This window comes from Drosophila mauritiana, chromosome 3L (assembly GCF_004382145.1).
Source record: "Drosophila mauritiana strain mau12 chromosome 3L, ASM438214v1, whole genome shotgun sequence".
Classification (NCBI taxonomy): domain Eukaryota; kingdom Metazoa; phylum Arthropoda; class Insecta; order Diptera; family Drosophilidae; genus Drosophila; species Drosophila mauritiana.
In genome coordinates, this window is record NC_046669.1 from 4,386,380 (window position 1) to 4,410,709 (window position 24,330).

Consider the following 24,330-nt stretch of genomic DNA (forward strand, 5'->3'; position numbering starts at 1 on the left):
TCGTTTGACGGAGTTTCAGTAGAATTATAAATTTATTGTTGCCCAATTGTACTCTACTTTTCGGCAGGCAAGCACTTTAAACTGCGATGTCTAAAAGTATGTGATTCGACCGGATTTATTTTTCGTTCTAGATGGGATCTGCTGTTGCTCTGATACTTGACGTCTTACTATTTAACCCACTGAAAGAAAACAGTAACCACATAACATTCACATTGTCGTTTTTAATTCGGCAGCATTGCGTAATCGTTAAAACATAAGTTTCAAACACATATTTTAATGACTAAGTTCGATTGGAGATTCCGCAGGCATGATCCCCGGTACATCATTAATAATAGTTATTAAATAAAATATTACAGTAGACTACAATTATTCAATTTCGTACGTTCCTAAGGATCACTATGCGCACACAGAGGCAATTGTGTCATTTAATCAGTGATGAGTGGCCGATCGACGGATGAGTTATTCAAAAGTCGAATGCGATGGCCGGCTTCGGGTAGGAATAGCCCGCGGACTTGGGGGCGGGTGGAGGAAATGGAATGACTGGCTTGGGGTAGTCGTAACCCTGCTTCACCTGAGGGGGTGGAAGGTACTTGGGAGTGGGCGGGCTGGTTGGCACAACGGGTGGAATGTACTTCTGCGGGGGATTTGTGGGTGGTGGAAAGGGAATGGCGGGCTTGGGATAGTCGTAGCCCTGCTTAACTTGAGGTGGAGGAAGGTACTTGGATGTGGGAGGAGGTGGAGGTGGTGCTTGAGTTGTGGTCACAGGTGGCAAGTACTTCTGTGGTGGGGCAGTGGGTGGTGGGAATGGAATGGCGGGCTTGGGATAGTCGTAACCCTGCTTCGCCTGCACCGGGGGCAAGTACTTGGGTGTTGGTGGGTTTGTAGGTGGCAGATATTTTGGTACTGGTGGTGAAGTGGGAATTACTGGTGGTGGCAGGTACTTTTGAGGTGGGTTAGTGGGTGCTGGGAATGGAATGGCGGGTTTCGGGTAATCATAGCCTGACTTAGGCTGTGGGGGTGGCAGATACTTGGGCTGCGGTGGGTTTGTTGGCTTTGGTGGTGGCAAGTACTTGGGCTGCGGTGGAGTCGTGGGCACAATAGGTGGCAAGTATTTCTGTGGTGGGTTTGTTGGTGGTGGGAATGGAATGGCGGGCTTTGGGTAATCATAGCCCGACTTAGGCTGAGGGGGTGGCAGATACTTGGGCTGCGGTGGGTTTGTTGGCTTCGGAGGTGGCAAGTACTTCGGCTGTGGTGGACTCGTGGGAACAACAGGTGGCAGATATTTCTGTGGTGGGTTAGTGGGAGGTGGGAAAGGAACGGCGGGTTTTGGGTAATCGTAACCTTGCTTCACTTGTGGTGGAGGAAGGTATTTAACGGTAGGTGGTGGTGGAGGTGCTTTTGTAGTGGTAACAGGTGGCAAATATTTTTGTGGTGGAGCAGTTGGTGGTGGGAATGGAATAGCTGGCTTGGGATAGTCGTATCCCTGTTTCACCTGAGGTGGTGGCAGGTACTTAGGCGGGGGAGGAGGTGGTGCTTGGGTTGTGGTCACAGGAGGCAGATACTTCTGCGGAGGAGCGGTGGGTGGTGGGAATGGAATGGCGGGCTTTGGATAGTCATATCCTTGCTTCTTTGGTTGTGGTGGAATGTAGGTAGGTGTAGGTGGGGGAACATATTTTGGCACAGGAGGGCTGGTTGGCACAACGGGAGGCAGGTATTTCTGTGGTGGGTTTGTTGGTGGTGGGAATGGAATTGCTGGCTTAGGATAATCGTAACCCTGCTTGGCCTGAGGGGGTGGCAGATACTTCTTAGTCGGCGGTGGTGGTGGAGGTGGAGCAGGAGTGGTGGTCACCGGGGGAAGATACTTCTGTGGCGGAGCAGTAGGCGGTGGGAATGGAATGGCAGGCTTTGGATAGTCGTATCCCTGTCTAACTTGAGGAGGTGGTGCTTGAGTTGTGGTTACAGGTGGCAAGTACTTTTGTGGTGGAGCAGTTGGTGGTGGGAACGGAACTGCCGGCTTGGGGTAATCGTATCCTTGCTTTGGCTGGGGGAAGGGTACCGACGGTGTGGGATAGGCGTATCCCTCGGCGACCGGTGGGGATGTCACCCTGATCTGTGGTGGCTGCGTGGGTGGCGGGAAGGGGACCTCTGGCTTTGGATAGGAGTACCCACTGACCAGCTTCGGTTCCTGTGGAATGATCTGCTGCACTGGTGGTGTGTACTTGGGCTGTGCTGGCGGAAAGGGAACGGCTGGCTTTGGGTAGGAGTAGCCACTGGACTCCACCACTTTCGGGAGTGGTGGTGGGAACGGAATGACCGGCTGCGGATACGAATACCCATCGGTGAAGGACACCTTCGGCTGGGGATAGTCATAGCCCTGGAAGCGATTCAATTTGTTAAGTACGCTTACATTAATCAGATATCATCGACTTACCTGGGCCGCAGTAAAGTAGCTCTGGCTTAGGGCGATCAAAGCCAGGCTAAATACACGAATCTGCTGCAAGAAACATAAGAAAAATATAAACATAATTTAGTGTTGAAAACATTAATGATCTTAAATCCAAGTCTTTGACATTTATATTTATATTTAGCCGGAGTGACTGACAATATCTACGTGGGCCTCGACCGTTTATGGTCATTTTCAGTGGCGTCAGAGCATCGAAAATTTCCGCATATAATTAAGGCTCGACAATTTGGCAAATGACCGTTGTCAGCTTTTGACACCATCGGTTTTTGGCTAAGAATTCGACACTGCGCTCACAATCCAATTAGGTCACGTTCATCGAAGGCTCTCTACGCACATTAATGATTAACAAGTCGAAAGCCAAATTAAACGCATTTTTGTGCGCTAATTGCCCATGCGTTGATTGATTATTGGCAGGGGCGGTATAGACCGGGCCTACATCAAGCCCGCATGTGGTTGCATTTAAAAAAAATAAATAATAGAAAAATAAAAACTGGTAGCTGCCGCGGGCAACACTTAGAGTCAAGGTCGTAGCATCTGCCACATTGACCATTGGTTTATCGAAGCGATCTGGACCGCCTAGAAATGTTCTAAATACCAGGCACGTGTGAATAACCTCGTGGATAGTCGGACAAAAACACTAGCACTTGATGGCAAAGTCACGCCGACCGGTTCGATAAACCCGAGAAGATGCTAAAATCAAATTAGATGGAAATCCCTCCACTCGCTCCGATTTATGTAAATACAAAAATAAGCAATTTGGCGAGCACTAATTAAGTCATAGATAACAGACTTTGAGAGAGGCAGTGAAAACCTTTATCTGCTGAGCCAAACAATCTTTGAAACCCGGAATTCCATTTCTCAAATTAAAACACATAAATTTGCCCAAAATAAAACTAAAAATAAACTTAAACGGCTTCTACGAGTGCGCTTCAAGTCAGAGTCGTTAAAGACTGGCCATTAAAACAGAAACCTTAATTGAATCAAGACAATAGCAGCAAAAAATTCAACAAAAAAACCATGTTATATAAAAATGGAACAAAAGTCGCTTCGAGCAGCGAGATCATCTCAATCAAATGGAAATAGTTTAAGGCGTCCCACGCAATGTTCTTATGGATTTATGATTATGTTTTTATTTTTTTTTTTTAACTTCTTTGATAAATTGTTATAGAAAAATGCCACTTGTGAGATACTCAAGCGACTTGTCAGCTGTCGGGCCTTAAATTCTAGCGGATTTGCCAATCTTCTTTCCACTTGTGGCATGAATCGCAGGCACCTCAAGAAACTAGTTCTAACCGCCGCATGATTTGGTCTCTGTTGCGTTATTAGTTGACAACTCGCGTTGATATGTGTATGTCCATTAAAGTCAGAACCCAATTAAGTTTTGGGTTGAAATGTATTTTTTTATGGCAGTGACTCACACAGGTGTCGCATAACATGAATAATGCTCTCGATGTTTCGCTTTATTAATATTCGCTTTAGAATAATGCCAAAGATGGCATCCAACAGTTACAGTGCTAATCCAGAATGAACATGGCTCAGACGAATTAAGATATACATATCCGTTTTCCTGTTGACCTTAATTGAAAGTTTCACCATTTCAATCTACAAGCTCGTAATTAAAGCACCCATTACAAAATACCTGTCCGAATGTGCGGCGTCATCTCGAGTGGCATAATTCTGTGTGGCTTGAATAGTTGATGCTTTGAAGAGTGTGTAAAGTGGGTGAGGTCTACTGCTCGAGGTGCGCCCGCCGCTGGAACTTTTTTAACACAGAATCTGAAACTGTCTCGATCATGTCGAGTCATTTTCCTAGGCCCTGACTCCAAACAAACAGAGAAAAACACCGAAAACTTAGGCAATTCGGGCGACAAATGCCGCGAAACGGGGGGCGTTAATTGTCACAATTGAGGCGTGTGAAATCACATCATAAAACCAAAGCCAGCACATCTATTTATATGTGGTGTGACGACCTTGGGGAAAATCAGTTTGGCGCTCGGTGTTAATTGCGGTTGCTCAACACTGGTTCTGGGCACCCATTGACTCATTCAAGCCTATTCACCAGCCAGGGCTTATTGCCAAATCTCGTGGCCCGTTTAGCCGCTCTTGAAATGGCCAAGAACACGCGCATGCGTGAAGAGCAACTCAGCGCAGGGCGGATTGGAACGGTCGGTTATGAGCACTTCCGGTCGCAACTCCGGAGTCGCCCTCGAGTGAGTCAGTCATTGGCAGCGGACTTGGTTTTGGAGCCGGTGGAATCACTCAATGCAGTTACCATTGCCGCAGGTCAGCACAGAAAGAAATTTCGATGTCTTATGAAATTCATGAATTAAAATGGTTTTGGAGTCCCCATACTGAACCTAGCTATAAATATAACAGAATATTTACACAAAATAAATCGACTAGGGTAAATAAAAGTAATATACATTTGCTAATAAACTAGAACCTTTAAGAAATTTGAATAGATTTTAAATTGAAGAAATATTATTTCTAATTAGTAAAAAATTTTATTGGTTATCATTGATTTTGGATATTCAAAATAACCAATCTTGCCAGATAAGTAATATCTCACAATTTTTTTGAACTGGTCAAAAATAAAATTTGTTTTTCAATCTTTTCCCTTTATAAATCATTTATCATTTATCCTTTCTCTGCGTGTATGTCGCCGTCTTCGCATCTGACTGATTACTGCTGCCAGCTGTTTTCTGTTATTTTATTTGTACTTGTACCGATTTTCTTCAATTGTAGCGCCATTTATGCAAATTTACCATGCGACTCCTCCACTCGCAGCGCGGAGTCGTATCTGTTTCTGTTTTTGTTTCTGTAAGTTTGTTTGTTTTTCGTCGCTGTCGCTTTTTAGAAACTCTTTGGCGTTGGGCAATTTTGTTTGACAGACAACTCATGGGATGCCAGCAGGCCAACTGCCGAGCTGCAAGCTGCAGATCTGCTGCTAACTGCGGATCGCAGCAGCATGCAACTGCACCTCAAAAAAGTGTGAATATTTCTGGGATCCATTGCCGATTCTAGCCGCGACAATGTTACAATTATGACCTCATTGTTCGCACATTTCGGTGCACTCGTTTCGCACTGCAACACCAGCACACTCACCATCTTCATTCTCGAGTCGTGATGCAACTACGCGTTTTGCGATTCAATAGCAGATCAGATCAGATCAGTTGAGATCAACAGCACCACTTGCGTCAGCACCTAAAATATATTTACGAACACCACTTATTTACATCCAAAATGTTCCATATAGAAGTCACTCTGTTTATGGCAAACAGCTACCCACTTGTAAAGAACGCAAAATCGCCGCGGTAAAGGCGGCACAGAAAACGCTACTAAATCGCCAATAAAACGCGCGCGTTTCGCTAGCGGCCGAATGCGCGAGACGAAGCGATCTCGAGCAAATTTGAAGTTCAAATAACAAAAACTGCGCCGACGCCCGGCGTATTTATAAGACTCTGCTGCCGAAGACGCCCGATCGAATCGCTCGGCAGTCGGCACGCATGCGCAGTGCAGCCGCGCCGATTGAATCCAGGTGGGAGAGGGGCTCGCAGTCAAAAAGACTGCCACCTGTGGGGCATTCGGAACTGGAGCTTCGTGCGTGCCCACAATTAGCCCGTCTTCGGGGTGCTAATCGATTTCATAGCTCCACCTCCGGACTTAAAGGTGTTTGTCTAAGCCGTGGTATTACAAACTGCAGAAGTAGCCACGCAAATTGGCCTACAAATTGCCATCATTATGCGCCAAAAATAGCAGTGGAACGACCTTGAGTATGAACAGTGCTTGGGCGAAGAGAAAATTTAAATTGAATGAAAGAGAAAAAACGGAAATAAAAAAAAATCTTTGTGGAAAAGGGTAAAATATAAAATAAAAAAACAAAATAACTAGGAGTGGAATGATTGACAATTTTAAGTACTTTTACGAATGGCACCAATAAAAGTTACTTATTCAAAAACTACGCTATATAAGTGGACATTAGGCAAATGCCCAATATAATTGATTATATTTACATATATTGATTATAGTTTATATATTCAACAACACTGATCTCTGTTAATAGGTCTCGACAAGAAAACCTTTTCATGACTTCCGAAAACCGTAGGCAAGCGTGCCAAAATATTCGATACCATTTTGCCTAGCAGTTTTGCTACCGTTTCAAGTGAGTTGAGGTGCGATGACCTTGATTGATTTTATATCGATCGCAGTGCAAAAAGAACACCCAAAATCTGAAGTTGAAGCTGTTTTGATTTGCTTTTATTTGGGTTGTTGAATGACCTTAGTTGGCAGTTGGCTTGAATGACGGGAAAAAGAACCCCAGCGGAGTGGAAGTAGAAGTGGAGCTGGCCAAAAGTGTGAAAAGCGATCAGATAGCTTCGGTTCTTTTTCATCAATCAAGCGGAACTGCACCCTTTTCCTATCAATGAGGGAGGGATGGGGGGCAAAACCTTGTTCGTGCCGCTTTAATGGCATATTAATGTTGATTTTCGTACTAATCCTTTGGCTGACAAATTAGACAATCGATCAAGCAACGGTTTCCATTGTTGATTCCATTAAATAAGGCTCTAATCATCAAAACAAGAAAAAAAGATGAAAAAACCCTGCAAGCGAAACAAAGCCACAAAAAGATGCTGGTCTATGTTCACGGCTCGTCGAACAAATAGAAATTCAATTATTAATAATAATCATAAATCGGACGAAAAACCGGAAGATACCCGTACAAGATGCGTTGTGTTGTACAACAACCATTTGATTCGACTCAAGTATTTTAACTTTCAAAACTATGAAACATAACGAAATGCCATTAACAACTTGAACTCAAATCGTTTATTGCCAGCCGATAATTAAAAACCAGAGAGCTAGATCAGAGATGATCGACGGCTGCCACAGATGCTTCGCATTTCAGCTGGAGTTCTATTTGCGTGGCTAACTGGAAATTCTATTCGGCTAAGCGGCTTAGCACTAAAACTAAAAGCTTTTAACAACTATTTAGCATGCCCACAAATGCGAAGCAAATCACTAAGGAATTCTAAGCTATAGAGTGCAAGCTGTCTGATCCTCTACAATTTGGAAGTGAATTAATAAATTAATATTAACAGGGATTAACACTGCAACTAGGATGTGGCTAGAACCTGATTAAAATTCCCTGGACCCAGTCCATAAATAATATAAGCCACCTGAAGTTTTTATGCATTTCGCTGGGACAATTTCGCCCATGGCATACAAATGAATCGCAAGCAGCGTCAACCGCAAGGTAAACGCTCATAAAACCAACAACCAACAATAATAATCAGCAGGTGATTCAGCCCCAATGGTTTTCACCAAAAACAAATCCGCCAACAGTTCATTAAACCTCAGGGCGCTTTACCTCATGTTCAAATCGAACCGATACAAAATATTCACAAATAAATAATCAAATATGACAAATGAAAGTAAAACTCGAGAAGACGCAGTCTGTCATACCCTTTTAATTTAGGTGATGGGTTGGCTATTAATAAAAATGAAAAGGTAAATGACACAAACACGAGCTAATTAAATTTAAGCTAGATTTATTTAAAGATTCTGAAAATGTGTGTTATAAAATACTTAACGTTTACTACTTGTATAAATCGAATTGCTACAAATTATTCGCAAATAAATTTGCAATCATCAGTGACTAATTAAAGTTAAACTTCAACAGACACAGGCTTACAATACTCTTCAATATGAAAAGTAAATTAATATCATGAGATTTACTTTATAATGTCCTTTAAATATCTTGTACATACTGAATTTAAAAATTTAGACGAATAAACATTATTTTAGAAAATTTGATTACGTTAGGTCAAGTTTTTTGCAACAGTGCATATACCCCACCCGTTTGGTGAACCACCCACAAAGGCCCATTCATCAATATCTAATTACGCGAGTGACAATGGATCCAATCGATGTAATGAATTTAAGTGACAAATTTATAACAACTTTCGGAGCGATTAGCTAAAAGTGGGGGGAGGCAGATGGGGAGATGGATGGGGCGTCGGTTCGTTTTCATTAAGCACATTTTTTCGGTCATAAAGCCAACGTCGGTGAGCAAGCGAAGTGAAACCGGCGACCATAACAAGTTCAGCTTAATTGCAACCTACACACCGAGAGATCGGGGCAGCAGCGAACATCTGAACAGATTTTTTGCACTCTCGTCTCAAGGTCGCCGCGGCATCCGACGGCTGAGAACCAGAATACCCGCTTAATGGCCAGCACATGAAGCGGAATCCCAAGCTGATCCTGTTACAAAGGAGGAAGTGACTGGAGAACGGGTTCTGGTGCGTTCGATCGGACCAGAATGTGACCTTAGTGGCACAGGATTTCGCCTTTCTAAAACGCTTCGTCGCTTCTTGGTCAAACTTGGTCATAATTCATGGCTAGAACCGAGAGATGAGAACTTCCTGTCAGCACTTGTCGGCTAACTTGGCTATTGAAAGCTTTTGACTTAGTTTTTGGGCAGAGCGTCGTTTCCGTCGCGGAGTCTAGTAGACTAGTTCCCAGTACTAAGCACTTTAATTAAAGCCTAAAATGGCTTAGCAAATCGAAGCGAAACAATTGCCATAAATATCTATGGCTCAGCAGGCGTTCATAAATCACTTTCAGCCATTGAACGCACCCACAACGAATAAATACTTGGTTGGGAGTTGCTTGTATCTCGGAACTTTGTGTTTTATTTTTTTGGCAAGACAAGACAAGCGTTCTTTGGCGCAAATGTTGCGGAAGTTAACAGCTAATTAAAGAGCTTGACTGGAAATTAAATAACGAGCAGTCTCCAAAGCCTAGAAGTTCTCTTTATTTGGTCGGGTTTCTGGTCTGTTGCATTTGGAGCGGACTTCTCGGTGGGTCGCTCTGCCACAACTGATCGCCCTTGCCTCTTGCCAAGTCGAGCATGCCACACACATTAAGGTACACCCTGCTGTGCTCTATTCACCTACGCGAAGATCGGATTGGGCAAGGTCAAAGTCGAAAGACTTTAATACCTTTGGTATGCAAAATGCTTACTATTACAATCCGGCCAACTCGCCTCGACTCTTAACCACAAAAGCCACGCCAGCAGCTGCCGCAGAAACGATAAGAAAACAAGGGGAAAACAAGTTTTGCCGCAAGTTCAATGGCCAATTTTGAGGGACAAATCCAGGATGCCAGTGCTGAAAAAATTTCAAAACTGTGGTTAAGAAAAGCTGAGCGCTGTATTAAATTTTATTATTGGACTGATGTCCAAATCTCAGATTTCACTTAAATAGAATAAATATTTAATTCAATACATTTTTTCTTACAAAAAATAATATTTTTCAGTGTATAATATTAAAAGGGTTCAAGTGCGTTTAGGCCGCAGCGTCCTTGGTGGCAAGGAAGAATCGAATGCTGGCCCGGGACTGCCACAACATTGCGGATGGGGATTGTTGTTCGACCTGAAATAATACGTGCTTGGCATGTTAATTCCACAAAAGACGAAAGACTTAAGACACGAACCTGTCGCAGCAGGAACTTCTCAAAGCGACTGCTGCTGCTGCTGAAGCCAGATTGCGACACCTTTAAGCCGTCTCGCCGACGGGTACGAGGAATTAATGCCATCGGCATATAGATTGATAATTTACTGTACTGAAATTATTATCGCATCAAGAGCGCACTGCGCTTGAATGCAGTCGCCACCACTCCACTAATGATGATCGTCTTAGCATCTAATTGAGATATAAAGCGACCCACGACGCATGGGTAAACAAGCAGGTACTCGGATACAAATCAAATTATTAGTTCGCTTTTTTTTAAATCACGAAAAAATAAACAGATTATACAGTGGAGCAAAAGTAAATTGTATAATAAAAATGTGGAATTCTCATAATTTAATAGGCTCGTGAACTATTTATTCAAATGTCTTAAAGTTTTTGTTATTTTTTTCATGCCAACATTTTTTTATTACGATTTTTTTATTCCCAATTAGTCCGATCCACTGTGCTCTACTTCTCTCAATTCCTGCACTTGAACTCGAGTGTTCGATGCCCAAATTAAATACCACGAAAGATACAATAACTCAGCATAACAAAAAAAACAACAAAGACGTTCGTGGATATAATTCCAGTGGTTTTTCCATATAACAATGGCCGAACGATTTTCAATGAATTTCAATATCTACTTTTTTAGCTAATGAGAGTAATAAATAGAAGAAAAACGTCAACGAAACGCAAACAGTTTTGGGTAAAATTAACTAAAACAAACAAAAAATTAGCCAAATAATCAGTCTGATATTTTTGGCCTATTGCCAAGTGATTTATGAATCCAGAAAACGAAATGATCTAGAGAAACCCATTGGCGAAATCCGGCAACTGTGAGAAAGTGCAATGAATGTCGGTGCTAGCGTCATCTGACTTAATTTATTGAGCCACAAAGAGCAGAAGCTAACCAGACAAAAGTCTCCCAGCTCTAATTAAAACAAGTTTTTTATCCATTTTGGCAAGATTTTTTAAGTGAGTCATTCCAACCTGATGAATAAATAATAATCATATTTAAGCAATATTTTGAGCTCAGTCACGCTTCAGATCAACAATGAAATGCTAAACGATCTTTTAATAACCAATTTAACGCTATTATTGTCTACAGCTATATCCGGCCCTCGGAATGTGAATACAAATCAAAGAAAATCAATGATACGTTCTTGATTTTGACGTTTGTAAGCCACGAAGAAAAGTGTCAAGCAGAGGTCAAATGGAGAGTTTCGTTTCTCGGCTACCGATTGACCTTAGATCAACTGAATAAAATGTATGCTAAAGTTTCTCTGTGAAATCAAACGATTATTGTCGCACCATCGCCGCCGTCTGCCGGCCGTTAATCTTAGATGTCCATTGTCCGTCGCTTCCGTGACCTTTCGGACTTGATGTCTGGCTTCCAATATCCGATTGTTGCCTGTCAAAATCCAATCAAGACAAATAGTCTTGGGCAGCACTGTTCGGCGAGTTTATTTTGAGAATCTGAGACACTTGGCTTACACAATGCTCGCTCGCCTTAAGAGATTTATGGTATTCCACTCATAAATTACGCATACGCCGAGTGGCACAACAGGAGTCAAATAACCGAAGCATACTTGTACTTTTCTGCCGTTTATTGCCAGACATTTACGGCCAACGTCCGCTTAAGTTCTTACCAATTTGTACAGTTAATTTGCTTCTGAAATAAAGCCCCTATTAATTAGATTAGACCAGCGATATGGAGTCAATTTTTGTTTGGCTCCATTTGAATTGCAAATTAGCTGTGCGCTTCATGAGGTTTTTACGATGGCATAAAATAAAGAGCTAGGAGTAAAATTAAAACAATCAACAGTAGCCATCAAACACGCAGGCATTAATTTGTACAAAGTATAACATTTATTTATTTAATATTTAGTTGGTTGTACTCTTTTTTTTGTGATTTTATGCTTTATTGAAGCAATTATCCTCGCCCAAGGGGCAGTGCAGTTAATCTGTTCGCTATCCGGTCAAGAACGCATCGTCTGGCTATTGAGGCTAGTGCTGGCTATTAATGCTATCTTTGTCGGCTTCTATTACTAAATGTACTATTTTTTCTAGTGCTGATAGATGTCTGGTGCTGATAGAGTTCTACTGAGGCTGTAAAAGTATTTATTTCGGGTTGGGTTAAGAACCCTTCCTAGAAGTAGTGTCCATAGTGTCCATGGTGATGATGCAATCCGTAGTAACCTCCATAGTATGGATAACCTGCGAGTAAGTAAGTTCACAGATTATTCCCTTTTTGATCTTCATTAACAAATTGAGATTAGAGCATAATCCTCCATGTCTCGCATTTTCCGAATACATATTTATATTACACACAGCACTGTCTCTTTTAAGGAAGTATTTTTACTCGGTTGCGCTTCTAAGCTTACCAATTCCGTAGTAACTGCCGCTGTAATGTGGCCAATATCCGCCGTAGTAGCCACCCAAGTAGGGCGACGAGTAGTATCCGTATCCAAAGGATGCAGCTCCCTCCAGATCCTTCTCCTCAGCCTCTACATTGGCCTCCTGATCGCCGCCCTCCTCCCGACCCTCCTGTGGTCGTGGCAGGGCCTCAGAACCGACAAAGAACATGGCCAGAAGGCAGAGGGCGAGCAGCAGGCAAACGGTTCTAGCTTGGAACATCTTGGTGAGTATTTCGGCGGATTTCCTTTGGGCTAACAACAACGTATTGGAAATGGAAATGCCACTCGGGGCTTACAAAAACTGACTGACTGACGCTGGAAACGTGCAGTGGGCTTTTATAATGGCCAAAAAGCGATTCTTGCAACGCCGCATTGCCATCAATGCGCAGCGACAAAACAATTGTCTAAGCGAAAAACGGTTCCCCCTTCAATTTGGGCGACTCCAGCTGCGTGTGCTTCTAACAATTCAAAGAAAACCCCCTCCAAAACATCAATGAATTGGCCAAGAGGGGGGCTGGTGGGAGGCTTCTATTTCTTGCATGACCGACTACTAATTACAATGCTTTGGGCCAGCCAATGTTTGTTTGCCTGTTTTTCTCTTACCACCCACCGCCCACTCCGCCACCAACTTAGCCCACTGGCTGCGATCAGTGGGGTCAATGTCGCAATGGGCAGTGCCCCTCTTCTTTTCTTTAAAGGCCAGAAATTCATTTGCTTACATAATGTAGACCGATTTCTCTACTCTTCGCTATCGATCCACTCTAATTTATCGCTCGTCCCGCCAACACACCAAATAATAACCATAAAAACCCAACACACGCTCTATAAATTAAATAATTCTTAGTCAAAGTGGCCGGACAACATTCTAATCCCATAAAAAAAAACGCCGCCCAAAAACGTCAGACTAGGTTTAGTAGCCAAAAAGAACGATTGTGGAAATGAAAATGTTCCAAGAATAGAGATGGGATCCCCGCAACACTACGTAGATCAGAAACCAAAACTAGCATTATCCGAGTGAGAGATCCGACAGATCTACATATTTCCCGTGTAAGAGAGGTCAGGTTGATTTTCTTCCGCTTCATCTGAGCCACTCAATTTCCATGTACCTGCCTAATTGCCGAAAATCTTCTCACAACTTTGCATGTCTGGCGGGGTCAGGGCTTGGGACAATGCGTTTCGCACGTTTGGCAGCTTGGATTCAAGCTCGGGGCTAATTGCCAGCTAGGGCTTATCTAAATTGCCGCATTAGCCAAGAACTTGTGACTTGAGAGTTGGGAGTTGTTGTAATTAGCGGAGCTAAATGCTTCGTTGGCCACCAAGAATCCGCCAGAGATGTAGCATTGAAGGAGTTGGGGCGAAGAGTTGCAGGGTTAATATGTTAACTACTTGTAAATAACTTAATAATTATAAAAGTTGCATTTAATTCAAATTAAAGTAAATGCCATTTAGAAATTTTCATAATACTTTATTCTTTGTAAATAAATAATTAAGAGCTATCTTAAAACTTCAAGAGCATAAACTACTCCAAGTCCAATGTGGACACACTTTGATTTTGATTGGGCATGTCGGGGAAGCGATGGAATAGGGACGACGAGGGTTTGGTTTGACTATCCAGCCGAGTCTCAAAGATGCCTCCCTCTGAGTTTATCAAGTACCAACTGGGCGTGGGCGTGGCTCGCTGCAGCTCCTCCTTATTCAGACCACTAATGGGAGCCGCAGTGGGCAGCTTTTTGGCCAAATCATCCAGCTGCTTGAGATACACGTCCAAGGCGCGATAGTCCGTGTTGTTGGCCACCTCGTCAGGTGCAATAAACTTTGGTCCCGCCAACTGATCGTGCTCCTGCCACAAGTTGCGTATATTCGTCATTACATCCGCATAGAGTATGGAGTCATCGCTGCGGCCCCAGTTGCTATTGCGGTTGTTATTTGGAGATTTGGATTTGGATTTGCGTGAATTCAGCAGGCGACTGGCCAGCGGAGTTGCGGAAGTTTCCGCAAGTGAATTGGCACTTGAAAACACTGATTTGCCAGTGGTTGTTGTTGTCGTCGTTGTCGCCTTGGTTGTTGCTGCTGTTGTGGTTGTTGCCTCTTTATTCCGGAAGTTGCGCCGCCTCTCCTTTAATTTTTCCCGCTCGGCTGACTTGGCCTGCTGTTTGAAAAGTCTTTGGCGACGTCGCCGATTGTCGCAGTTGGTTGCATTGCTGCAAGTTGGTGACCTTTTCACCTCATTGGGGACGCCCTCGTCGGGCAGATATTGTGTGGCATTTTTGAGTAGATCCCCAATGTGGGCCACCAACTTTAGGCCCTTTTGTACATCATACGGTTCCCTTGTCTTTCTAGGCACATCCCTTCTGTTTCTTTTACTTCTCTTAAGCTCCTGATTGCGACTTAACACTGCTTTTAGCCTTTGCTGCTGGCTACGATGGTAAAGCTGCTGTTCCAGGGCCTTTTGGGCTATTAACGTATGACTTTGTCGCTGGATATGTCGTTGTCTTACCAGCGGAAACTTGGCCTTTTGTCTTTGCCGCTGCAAAAGACGCTCTGTTTTCCGCACGGACGCCAAGATTTCCATGGGTATTTGTAGCTGATTAGGACCATTTTGTATCTGGGTTTCCTGCGTGAGGAGGTCTCCTTGGGGCATGATTTTCAACCTATTGGTGGCCAATTTCCGCGGTTGCTCCCAAACCACCGGTGGATTGGAAGGCTGCCGTTGACGCAGACGTTTCAGCTGCTGAAAGTGCTGAGGAGGCTCAATAATCCTGATCACATCTCCCGCATCATCATCGACGTAACCAGGACGTATGTCCTGCAAATGCGGTGGAACCCTGTTCTCCGGTTTCTTGTGCTCGGGCTTTGATACCCTATAAAGAGGAGGACTTGGAGTGCTACTGGAATCTCCTTCCTTGCTCCCACTATCCACTTTTATCCCCTGGCTTAGTTGTAAATAGAAGAGGAGCAACAAGTATGTCCTTAGCACAGCCATTGCACTTTTACTCTCACTATCCCAAGGTCGGGGGAAATGCAACTTTTCACTTTCGCGTTCGACGGCCAACCGACAACTGTGCAGTAAGTGTGCTATCATTGTGGCTTTATAAAATTTCCTCGGCGTTTTTCCAATTTTCCAGTTTGATCACCGCGCCACGAGCCTTTCTTTCTTTCTTTCGTGACGAGATAGATGTTTTTGAAGTCGTCATCGTCGTCGTCATCGGCCGTTTGTTAGCTTCGGCCGCAAATGAAAGCGAATCTGGCCAGCCGAAGTGACGTTGCAAGTAGCTGCCAGTTGCAAGTTGCAACGTTCAACGTCCAATGTTATAACTGGTCAAAGTCGGGCTCAAGCCGTGTTTCGCTTTAGAAACCCACTTTGCATACGCCACAACGATGGCTTGGCACATTGCAACTTTCTGGTTGCTGTGCAGAAACTAGTTTCTGTCTTGAATTCGGTTTTCGATCGTATGGGTAAGTGTTTTTATTTTCGCAGTCTCGAATCTCATTAGTGCCCGCCACTTGACCCTCAACTTGAACTTCGCCGAAAGCCACTGATATGGTATTTGTGTCATTTGGGCGAAAGGCAGAGCGAACGGTGAATTAATTTATGCACTGTCCATTTAATTTGGGTATTTTAAAAATATGGGGAATAATGCGGTCTTCAGATGGGAATGATTTATGCAGACTTTGGTATTCTTTGGGAATATCTAATAGAAATAAATATATTCATGAGAATTTTTGTGCGTGGAAAATAAAGTTTTGTTTTTGTTTGTAAATTTACTAAATTCTTCGACTCCTCAAAGCACGGAATCGTTATAATTAATTGAATTTTTAAGTTTACTGTTCATTGCAAATAATTGTATTTAAATCTTTTTCCAAACTATTAAGTGCCGCAAATGTATATTAGTCACGTTTTTAATTGAAGAGCACCATACTTTACATTAAATTTTAAGACTTTACTTTTATTGCTTTGTACTTGAATTTATTGCAAGATTCAATTATCAATAAAACGGAACAGCTCTTTTAATGGCAATGCTGTTGCGCATGCCTGTTTTGTTAACAGAAGTCAGAATTTTAAAAGGCGCCTAAAAGATGCTATAATAGTTTTTCTGTTAGCTTCTGTGTTAACATAAGTACAGTGAGCGTAAAAGTAAACTCGACACATTTTTTAAAGAAACAAACACGTGTTTAGATTTCAATAAATTATATTTATTGCTAGAACTCTCGTGACAAGCCAACCAAGCTTTTGACCTCCCCCAAAAACGAGGTCATCTCTTAATCTTTGCACTACACACTACAAAATAAATAAATAAATAAACTTAGTTGGTTAAACATTAGAATGGGCTTGGGGTAAATGGGGTTGAGATTAGGAGCCAGGTAGAAACTACAAGATTAAGCTCCTGGCGAGAACGGCAGAGACTGCGAGCTAGGGCATCGGCGTTAATACGTTAGATTTCGGGGATTTAAGGACTTTGATTTTGATGGACTCATGCGACTTAAGCTACTCCACAACCATGGGCAGCCAGGCGTTATCGCTAGCGAAACCAACACCACCACCCACAGCACCTGGACCACCCACGCCACCGTTATGTGCCCGGTAACCCATACGCCTCTCGTGCGTTTTGGGCACCGGAATGGGATGTTGATAAACTCCAGTGATTGTCTCCATGCCCAAGCCCATGCCATTCTGTTGAGATTTGGGGGAATTCTGTGGGAATATACGCTGCTCCACTATGCGGGACTCTTCTGCCATGGAACTGACTGTAGCCGCCGCCTCCGCCTTGCGATTCTTCTCGAAGAAATCAATAATGGGATGGTAGTTATAGTTAATCCTCTTGCCCGACATCTCGCTGCCACCACCGCTAGGGAAGATCGAGCTCACTGGATAGACTGCCGGCGGTTGTGGTAGTGCCGTCGACTGATCCCGCTCCCACTGAGTGGTGCGCTCGGTCGAAAGGGACGACGCTGACCCGGTAACCATTGCTGTGTTGGTCGTCGTGGTGGCTGGTGGTGCATAGAAGCGGGGTCGCGACTTGCTGCCACCTTGCCGGTTGACTGGTGAAGATGGTGGTGCGGCTGTTGGTGGTGCGACTGGTGGTGCGATGGCACCTGCTTGATGGGCATGGGCGGCATGGGCAGGGGCAGCGCTGGAGAAGCCGGAACTACCGCTGAAACCGGAGACAAAGCCGGATCCCGGACCAAGGGCAGCTGTTCCCGTTCGGGCTGGTAGACTTGTGGTCTGTGGAAATCGTAGGCGGACGGCAGCTCCTCCTGCGGGCGATGGTACTGAAGATGATGATGCTGATGATGTTGCGGTGGTGGGGGCTGTGTGGGTGGAGGCATAAATACGCTTGCGATTCAGCGGGATACGCGGCTTCTCTGCACCGCCGTTTGGTGGGCCAGCGAATAGGTTTACCTCTTGGTCCGAGTGCGTCTCGCTTGGCGCCAAATCCAAGTCCAGACGCGCCTCTGAATGCTGCGGCCGCCGGCGGCTCACCTGGCTGTAATACTTCTTGGAACTGGAACTGGAGCTCTTGTATCCGCCATAGCGATCTTCGTCATCATCAGGGGGACTGAGATACGGACCCACACTGGTGCTAATACCAGGCAGCTTTACGCGCACCTTGTTACTGCTGGAATACAGCTCATTTGTCTCCCGATTGTTGAAAGAGGGATATCGAAGGCCCAGTTCGTCCTCCTCGCTCTCTTCGGCATAGTCCAGATCCTCCTCGTTTATGGTACTATACCCATTATGATTATGGTTTATGATAGGAGATTGGGGAGAGTAATCTTTGGCTTGAATGGAGGAGAGCGGTGGAAACTGCTGGCGATAACCATCCACTTGGCAGGAGCAACAGGTGGGCACCTTGAAAATATCCACATGGAGACCACGCACTTTGTCCCAACTCAGCAGACGATGATAGTTATACACCTGCGAGCAGTGGGAACGGTAAGTCTGCGCCAAGTAGGAACAACTCTCGCCGGGATTACTGTGTATAAATGCAAAGATTACAAGTTAATGCCATGCTATTCAAGTGAAAAATTATTTTCACCCACCTGCATTTTTCCAATCTTAAGGTTTGCGTGTGCTGACCAGTGTTCACTATGTACTTCCATTCTCCTGAAGCGGACTTGGCCTTCTGGGGTCGGGCATAACGTACCACGCTCTGGCACATCCCACCTGCGCTGCCTTCGTCTTCACGCCTTTAATGTGAATAAAGAAAATAAAATATTTTAACAAAATTCACCGTCGAGCATATTGGCTTTCTAATTGTTTTCTTCAAAACTTAAAATTGATTTGTCCATTGGTTCAAGAAATATAATGCCAATATAACTGCTAAAGGTATAATAAAAATTGTTTGACCTAAAATATTATTTTATTATCATAACTTTGTGAGGAAAATGGCTTTCTGTGGCTTATGATTTTACGATTCAAAGACAATTTCAATATACATTTTCGAAATGGTCACGTTGCATCAAACTCTTATAAATAAAACGTATGTTATAAAATTTATTGACTGAGTAAATAAAATATGGTTTCTCAGGCGACCCCTCATTTTCCACTTACCTCTTTTTGCTCAGGCTGAAGTCATCGAAGTCATCACTAAACTCCAGATTGTTATTGGGCTTATCGTAGAACTCGGCCAAAAGGGCGGACATGGCGTTTTTGTGACGCCTAATGCTGCCCATGATCTGTTCACTAAGATTTCAAAATAATATATGCAGTTTCCAGCGGTAGACTTCATTCAACAACTCTAACCAAAACCAATAGCTAAGCATAAGTGCAAGGGAAAGTTGGGCAAGTGTGATTCATAAATTAAAGTTTTATTATGGCTAAAATTCGGACTAAGCTAGAGCTAAGGACTATGGACCGGAACCAGGACCTGGGGAGTACCGCTCACCAACTAGCTACGGGAATCTTACAGCGGATAGTCGTCGGTGCGGATGCACATGTTGCTGGTGAATCGTTCGCATTTCTTGTTGGGTGGTGTAACCACGGGCTTATGTGAACTGGCGGCGGTCTTGGGTCTTCCCCTCACGGAGGATGTGACTCTCTTTCGTTTGATGGGTGCTCCTGATTTTTGACCAGGTAGTGGTCTTTTCCCCAGTCGGTATCGTGGTCCAGCGATGAGTTCCTCTGGACTTGGTAGTGGTTCCTCAGTCTCCTCGTCGCTGTTTCTTTGCAGATCTAATCGCGCATCAGCGCTCAGGGGGATTTCCGTGCCATTAAGACCTGCAAAAGCCAGATCCTCCACCTCAGAGTATGACTGGTCACCGTTGGCGGAGGCCATCTTCTCCTCCTCCTGGCTACTTGGCTGTTGAAAAGCTGTGGTATTTAGCTTGATGGTACGTCCAGCAATGCCACCCAAAAGTTGCTGCTCGGTCACAGAAGCAGGCACGGATCGGGTCAATTTGTGAACAAACTCGTTTGCCGATCGTCGAACTCTTTGACCATGATTTTCTGGTTTAATAAACTTGGTTTTGTTATCATGAAGATCACCCGTCAGGGCCTCATTGATCATCTGGGGATCAAGCACTTCTGACCCCATCTCATCAAAGAAGTCCTCTAGAGATTCCGATTGCACCTCCTGAGTAGAAACCTTTTTTGGCTCAACTTCTACGGCAATGGTGCCTACTTGGTCATCCTGTTGGGACTCTTCTGGAGTCAAATCATCTTCACGACGATTGATGGGAGTATGGAAAAGGGCAGATGAAGCCAGATCAGAACCCAGATTGATGTACTTGCGGGTAGAGCTCTTTATGAGATTTGCGATGTCGAACACTATGGGCAAAAGCAGCTTTTTGTCATTGCCAAACATCATACGAACCTGATAAAATTAGAAAAATCATTAGCCAGTTATAGATACTATAAAGATATATATTAATGTAATGTAATTTAAAAGAATATATTTTTAAAAACGTTCCGAAACACACCTGTTCAAACTTAAGTTCGTGCCCCTTTTTTGCATTCATCTGAGCCGAGATCAAAGCGGAAAGAGCCAGTCGCTGTTGAGAAGATAGCATTCTTAAAATGGGCAACACTTCGGCGAACTTCTGGCGCAATCCCTCATCCGCCAAGGCTTTGGCCAGAGCGTTCCTTAAAACCCTTTCCCGCCAGTCGAAAGGTGGCAATTGTTTCTCCGGCTCCGGTTCATCCAGATCGACGCTAAAGTCCAGCATATTGGACTCCAACTTCTTTTCGGCCTGCTCCGCCTTTTTTGCCTCCTCCAGATCATCCAGCTGCCAGTCCTCCGTAGCTGCATCATTTGAATCCGCAAAATCAAAGTCCATCAGCTCATCGTCGGCGGAGTTCCCACTGACCAGATCCAGATAGAGCACACAATAGAGCAGGGCCCAGAAAAGGCAGCCGAAGGCGCGGCCAGCTTTCATTTTCACTCTGGCTTTATTTTCTTGGCTTTGTTTTTAATTGCAGCAGACGTCTGCGAATGACAAAAGGCAAAGGAAAGTTAAAGCAAGGGGGCGGTCACTGCTGGGTATTAAGTTGGATTTCATTTTCCGAAATATCAGACGAAACAATGACGTCTTGTTAATTGTTTATTTATGACTAGAGTTCACCCAAGACGACACTCGCACGCTTTCAAAAAACAACAGTTTATGGTTTATTCTTAGACGTGTTCAATTTGTCTTGGCAAATTCAAAACCATTCATATTTTTTGGCTTTCCATCGAAAGCAAGAGTCATTAACATGAGCGTAAACTATTACGACCGTGCAGCCAGAGTCATAATAGTCATCTTGGCCAGGCTATTACAGCAGCACAGTCGTCTCCGGCTTTAGGTAATCGCACTCAGCCATCGGCGTCGTCATCATGATCTTCACTGTCATCTCAGTTGACTGCCCAACAAGGCGTGAAGCACCGAAGCTGCTCTGGTTGTTGCTATTTTTACCATCTTAATGGGTATTTTCGCGCACGGGGTTATGACTCCCGACTAAACTGGCCGTTTTGCGGTAATAAGGCATGCCATCCAAAGGTCGGGTGATTGATTTGACTGCGCTTCAACTTCCTATCATCATGATGAAGACATTTGTCAGGCTAAAAGAGCTCTTCCCTCTATGAACTTGGTTTTCTCTTCTTGTCTATGCAAATGTGTTCAGCACAAAGGAAAGTCTTTCTTTCATTTGTTCGTTATTTATATAGTCGGCTACCCCAAGGAGCCGACAAATCTGAATGCTAACAACACCCAAGCCAGGAAAACTCCTCCGAGGCAATGGCTATACCAGCTGCATCGATGTTTTGACCTTTTGTGCAGATGAAAAGTGAAAATTTGGCTGCAGCAGCGGCAAACAGTTGACAGTTTAGAAAAGGCAGCCAAGGCCAGCATGAAAACTTATGGCGGACGTGGGCTAGAGAAGATTGGCCAGCGATTCACGTCTCTTCGGGCTCCCAAGGCAAGGCAAATAATTGAATGAAATGATGCGCACAGTTTGCGATGCACGAACGTGAGGATGCTGCCGTTGTCAAGATGCAGGCAGGCTCGATGTCTTTAATTTATCTCGCACACCTGCGCGCAGAAGACCCCGCTAATGGATCCTACGAAAGGGGGAGAGATGGCGGCGCTTCTGGTTTTTGTGTAGCCTTTGCATATACGTATAGATACTTTTTTGACGCTGGGAAAGCGGCATAGTACGATAAATCAAATTAAGTCAATAAGTCGCAGCCGTTTCCCATATATGCCAACCATTATTTCGGTTCCCAGGCATTCCAGTAATTTCGCGTGGGTGCCATTTGCAAGAAAGCAAATACAAATTACAGACGAAAATGGGAATGGCAATGAGTTGCATTTGAAGATGCTGCACTCCGCTTGCATGCGATCTCTCGGCAAATTCTTTGGCCACTTTAATTAAATTGCAATTTGCGTGCGTTGCGCAGACAACGAAACGGGGCCAGTCAAAAAATAAAAAAAGGCAAAAACAAAAAACAAACGAGACGAATTGAAGAAAACAAATTAAAGTGCTGCAAATGGGAGGAGAAACATCTGAAAGCGAAGCGCAAAGCAAGAAAGTCGCACTGACAATCTCCGCAGAATCCTACTAAGCAGACTAAGCAGCCTCAGAAGCAACTAGGTGCTAACCGACTAACCTAGTAAGCGAACCCGCTGAACCACTAACCACCAACAGCTGTCGAGCCGTGTTGGACTGATCGGGGATCAATATCTTCATCGCATAGGTTTGGCCATCCGAACTGACATATAAATTCCCAACCAATTTACCGGGCCCTAAACGAAAGACTTAAGACACAAACTTGACGACCGCCGAAAAGCGGCAACTCATATCAATAAACGAACACACACGCACACCTTAACCAGCGCTGACTGACACAATTTCCTCGGGCGTAAAGAATAAAAAGAATTCAAATTTTTGTGCGTGGTTGTTGTTATTGTTGTTGGGTTTAAGCGCTTTTTTGTTTTCGTTCATTTAGAAAGTTGTTTCCATTTCACATATTTGGCTAAAATACACTCACAAATGAAATGCTATTTTAAAATTCCAATTTCGATTTTGTTTCTTGTTCTCCGCTTTGCGCTCTAGTTTTTTATGATTAATTTATAAAGCTAAAGCAGAGCTTCAGAAATCACCTCAGATCAGCTAGTCTTCAGTCCACTGTTCTTTTTTAGTTCTCCAAGCCTCTCCCTTCTCCAGTCTTCTGAGCTTCGATATATGTATTTAGCTTGATCACTGTTTATTTCCTGTTGCGGCGCAAGAACCGAGTTTCCATTCCACTCCACTTTGCATAGATAATTTTCACTTTTATAGGCTCTTTGGCTGCCGCCTTCGCTGATTTTCAGCTGTCTGTATGCTGATTTTCACACTTTTCACACGCGCCTTAATTAACAGAAATTTCTACTTTGCCACACTTCTTAAGTCTGTCCGCTTGGCATTCACCTTCGTTTTGCTTTTGAGCCAGCTTTTTATTTTCCGCCTGCTACGTCTGAACGCTTTCAACACTCGCCGCAGACTGATTTGCTGCCTCAACTGCTGCTTACTGCTTCTTTACCTACCGCGCTTGCTGCTGCTGCGGTTTCTGTTGCTGCTGCTGCGGCGGCGACTTTGGCTCAGTTGGCGTTCTGGACCCATTGCAGTAAATCCAACTTAGGTGCGTGTCTGTGCATTAAAAATGCGCATCGGCAAATTGCATTTCTTGTGCAGTTCGCAAGTTCATTGAACCGTTAGTTGGCTCACATTTGCATATCCATACATGTGAAATTGATTAACGTTTAGAGCGGAAGTTTGCCTATATTTAAAACTGTGTAGCAGCCTCGTCTGCCCAGTTCGTGTCTTCAGTCATTTGTTTTGGCACTGGGTCAGGAAGCGATTTGTCCAAAACGGAAGCATGCAAAACGGCGTATCTAAACTGCTTTCTATCGGCATCATTAGCCACGAAAACCACTTTGACCACTTCATCAGGCGTTACGGCCGCCCGCGAGGGTCAGCCCCTAAAGTTAAGGAAAGAAAATTAATTTCCAGCCACGGCACTTTCGTTTTTCAAAACAAAAGCCCTCGGTAGCAACTTTGGGCAGGTGGTTAGCGCCTCCGCCTATTTTTCAGACACCGAACAGTGGGACAAAATATAGTCGTGCAAATAAAAAAAAAATATAGAAACACAAGTTGACATCCTTGTAAACTATTTAAAATATTTTCTATATCATAACCAAATACATGTTTTTATTAAAATAAAAAAAATAAAATTTATGATTGTAATTGGTTTTTTGTTCGTAAACTATGCATATGGCATGATTAGTTGATTACCTTTTATCGTTTTGCATCCCACTGTGCAATGACTTTGACTTGCGTCTAATAACGACTTTTCGTGATTTTGACGTTTCGCTTTTTTGCGCTTTATTGTTATTTCTTCATCATTGGTTGGGTCCATAAACTATCGGCTTAACTGCTCCAGGGCAGTGGCAAGTGCATCCTCCCTCCGGCTTCTGTGGCACT

At 43.9% G+C, this 24,330-nt stretch overlaps 4 protein-coding genes across 7 annotated transcripts; all 4 read right to left on the reverse strand.

The window, feature by feature from the left end:
* Window positions 1-201: 201 nt before the first annotated feature.
* On the reverse strand, window positions 202-5,874 carry LOC117141001 (extensin-1). Of its 2 annotated transcripts, none has more exons than XM_033304254.1 (4): window positions 5,754-5,874; window positions 5,570-5,668; window positions 2,432-2,491; window positions 202-2,374 (listed from the first exon to the last, which is right to left on the reverse strand). In XM_033304254.1, exons 2-4 carry the CDS (start codon window positions 5,576-5,578, stop codon window positions 464-466), a joined length of 1,980 nt encoding a protein of 659 aa, XP_033160145.1. In that variant the 5' UTR covers window positions 5,579-5,668; window positions 5,754-5,874; the 3' UTR covers window positions 202-463. The 2 variants fall into 2 exon arrangements, with proteins under 2 accessions (XP_033160145.1, XP_033160144.1); XM_033304253.1 differs by having other exon boundaries at window positions 2,432-2,494.
* A 6,025-nt stretch (window positions 5,875-11,899) lies between these two features.
* On the reverse strand, window positions 11,900-12,991 carry LOC117141205 (pupal cuticle protein Edg-91). The gene is made up of 2 exons (XM_033304558.1): window positions 12,360-12,991; window positions 11,900-12,192 (listed from the first exon to the last, which is right to left on the reverse strand). The coding sequence occupies exons 1-2, from the start codon at window positions 12,610-12,612 to the stop codon at window positions 12,125-12,127; spliced, it is 321 nt and encodes a 106-aa protein (XP_033160449.1). The 5' UTR covers window positions 12,613-12,991; the 3' UTR covers window positions 11,900-12,124.
* Window positions 12,992-13,834: 843 nt separating this feature from the next.
* LOC117140074 lies at window positions 13,835-15,462 on the reverse strand. The gene has a single exon (XM_033302827.1). It carries the CDS (start codon window positions 15,373-15,375, stop codon window positions 13,912-13,914), a length of 1,464 nt encoding a protein of 487 aa, XP_033158718.1. The 5' UTR covers window positions 15,376-15,462; the 3' UTR covers window positions 13,835-13,911.
* Window positions 15,463-16,564: 1,102 nt separating this feature from the next.
* Window positions 16,565-23,359, reverse strand: LOC117140695 (neurotrophin 1). Of its 3 annotated transcripts, XM_033303759.1 has the most exons (7): window positions 22,971-23,359; window positions 20,313-20,818; window positions 19,302-20,206; window positions 18,946-19,077; window positions 18,435-18,581; window positions 17,794-18,367; window positions 17,171-17,702 (listed from the first exon to the last, which is right to left on the reverse strand). In XM_033303759.1, exons 2-7 carry the CDS (start codon window positions 20,766-20,768, stop codon window positions 17,256-17,258), a joined length of 2,661 nt encoding a protein of 886 aa, XP_033159650.1. In that variant the 5' UTR covers window positions 20,769-20,818; window positions 22,971-23,359; the 3' UTR covers window positions 17,171-17,255. The 3 variants fall into 3 exon arrangements, with proteins under 3 accessions (XP_033159648.1, XP_033159649.1, XP_033159650.1); XM_033303757.1 differs by having other exon boundaries at window positions 16,565-18,367; XM_033303758.1 differs by having other exon boundaries at window positions 16,565-18,367; window positions 23,278-23,356.
* Between the last annotated feature and the right edge of the window lie 971 nt (window positions 23,360-24,330).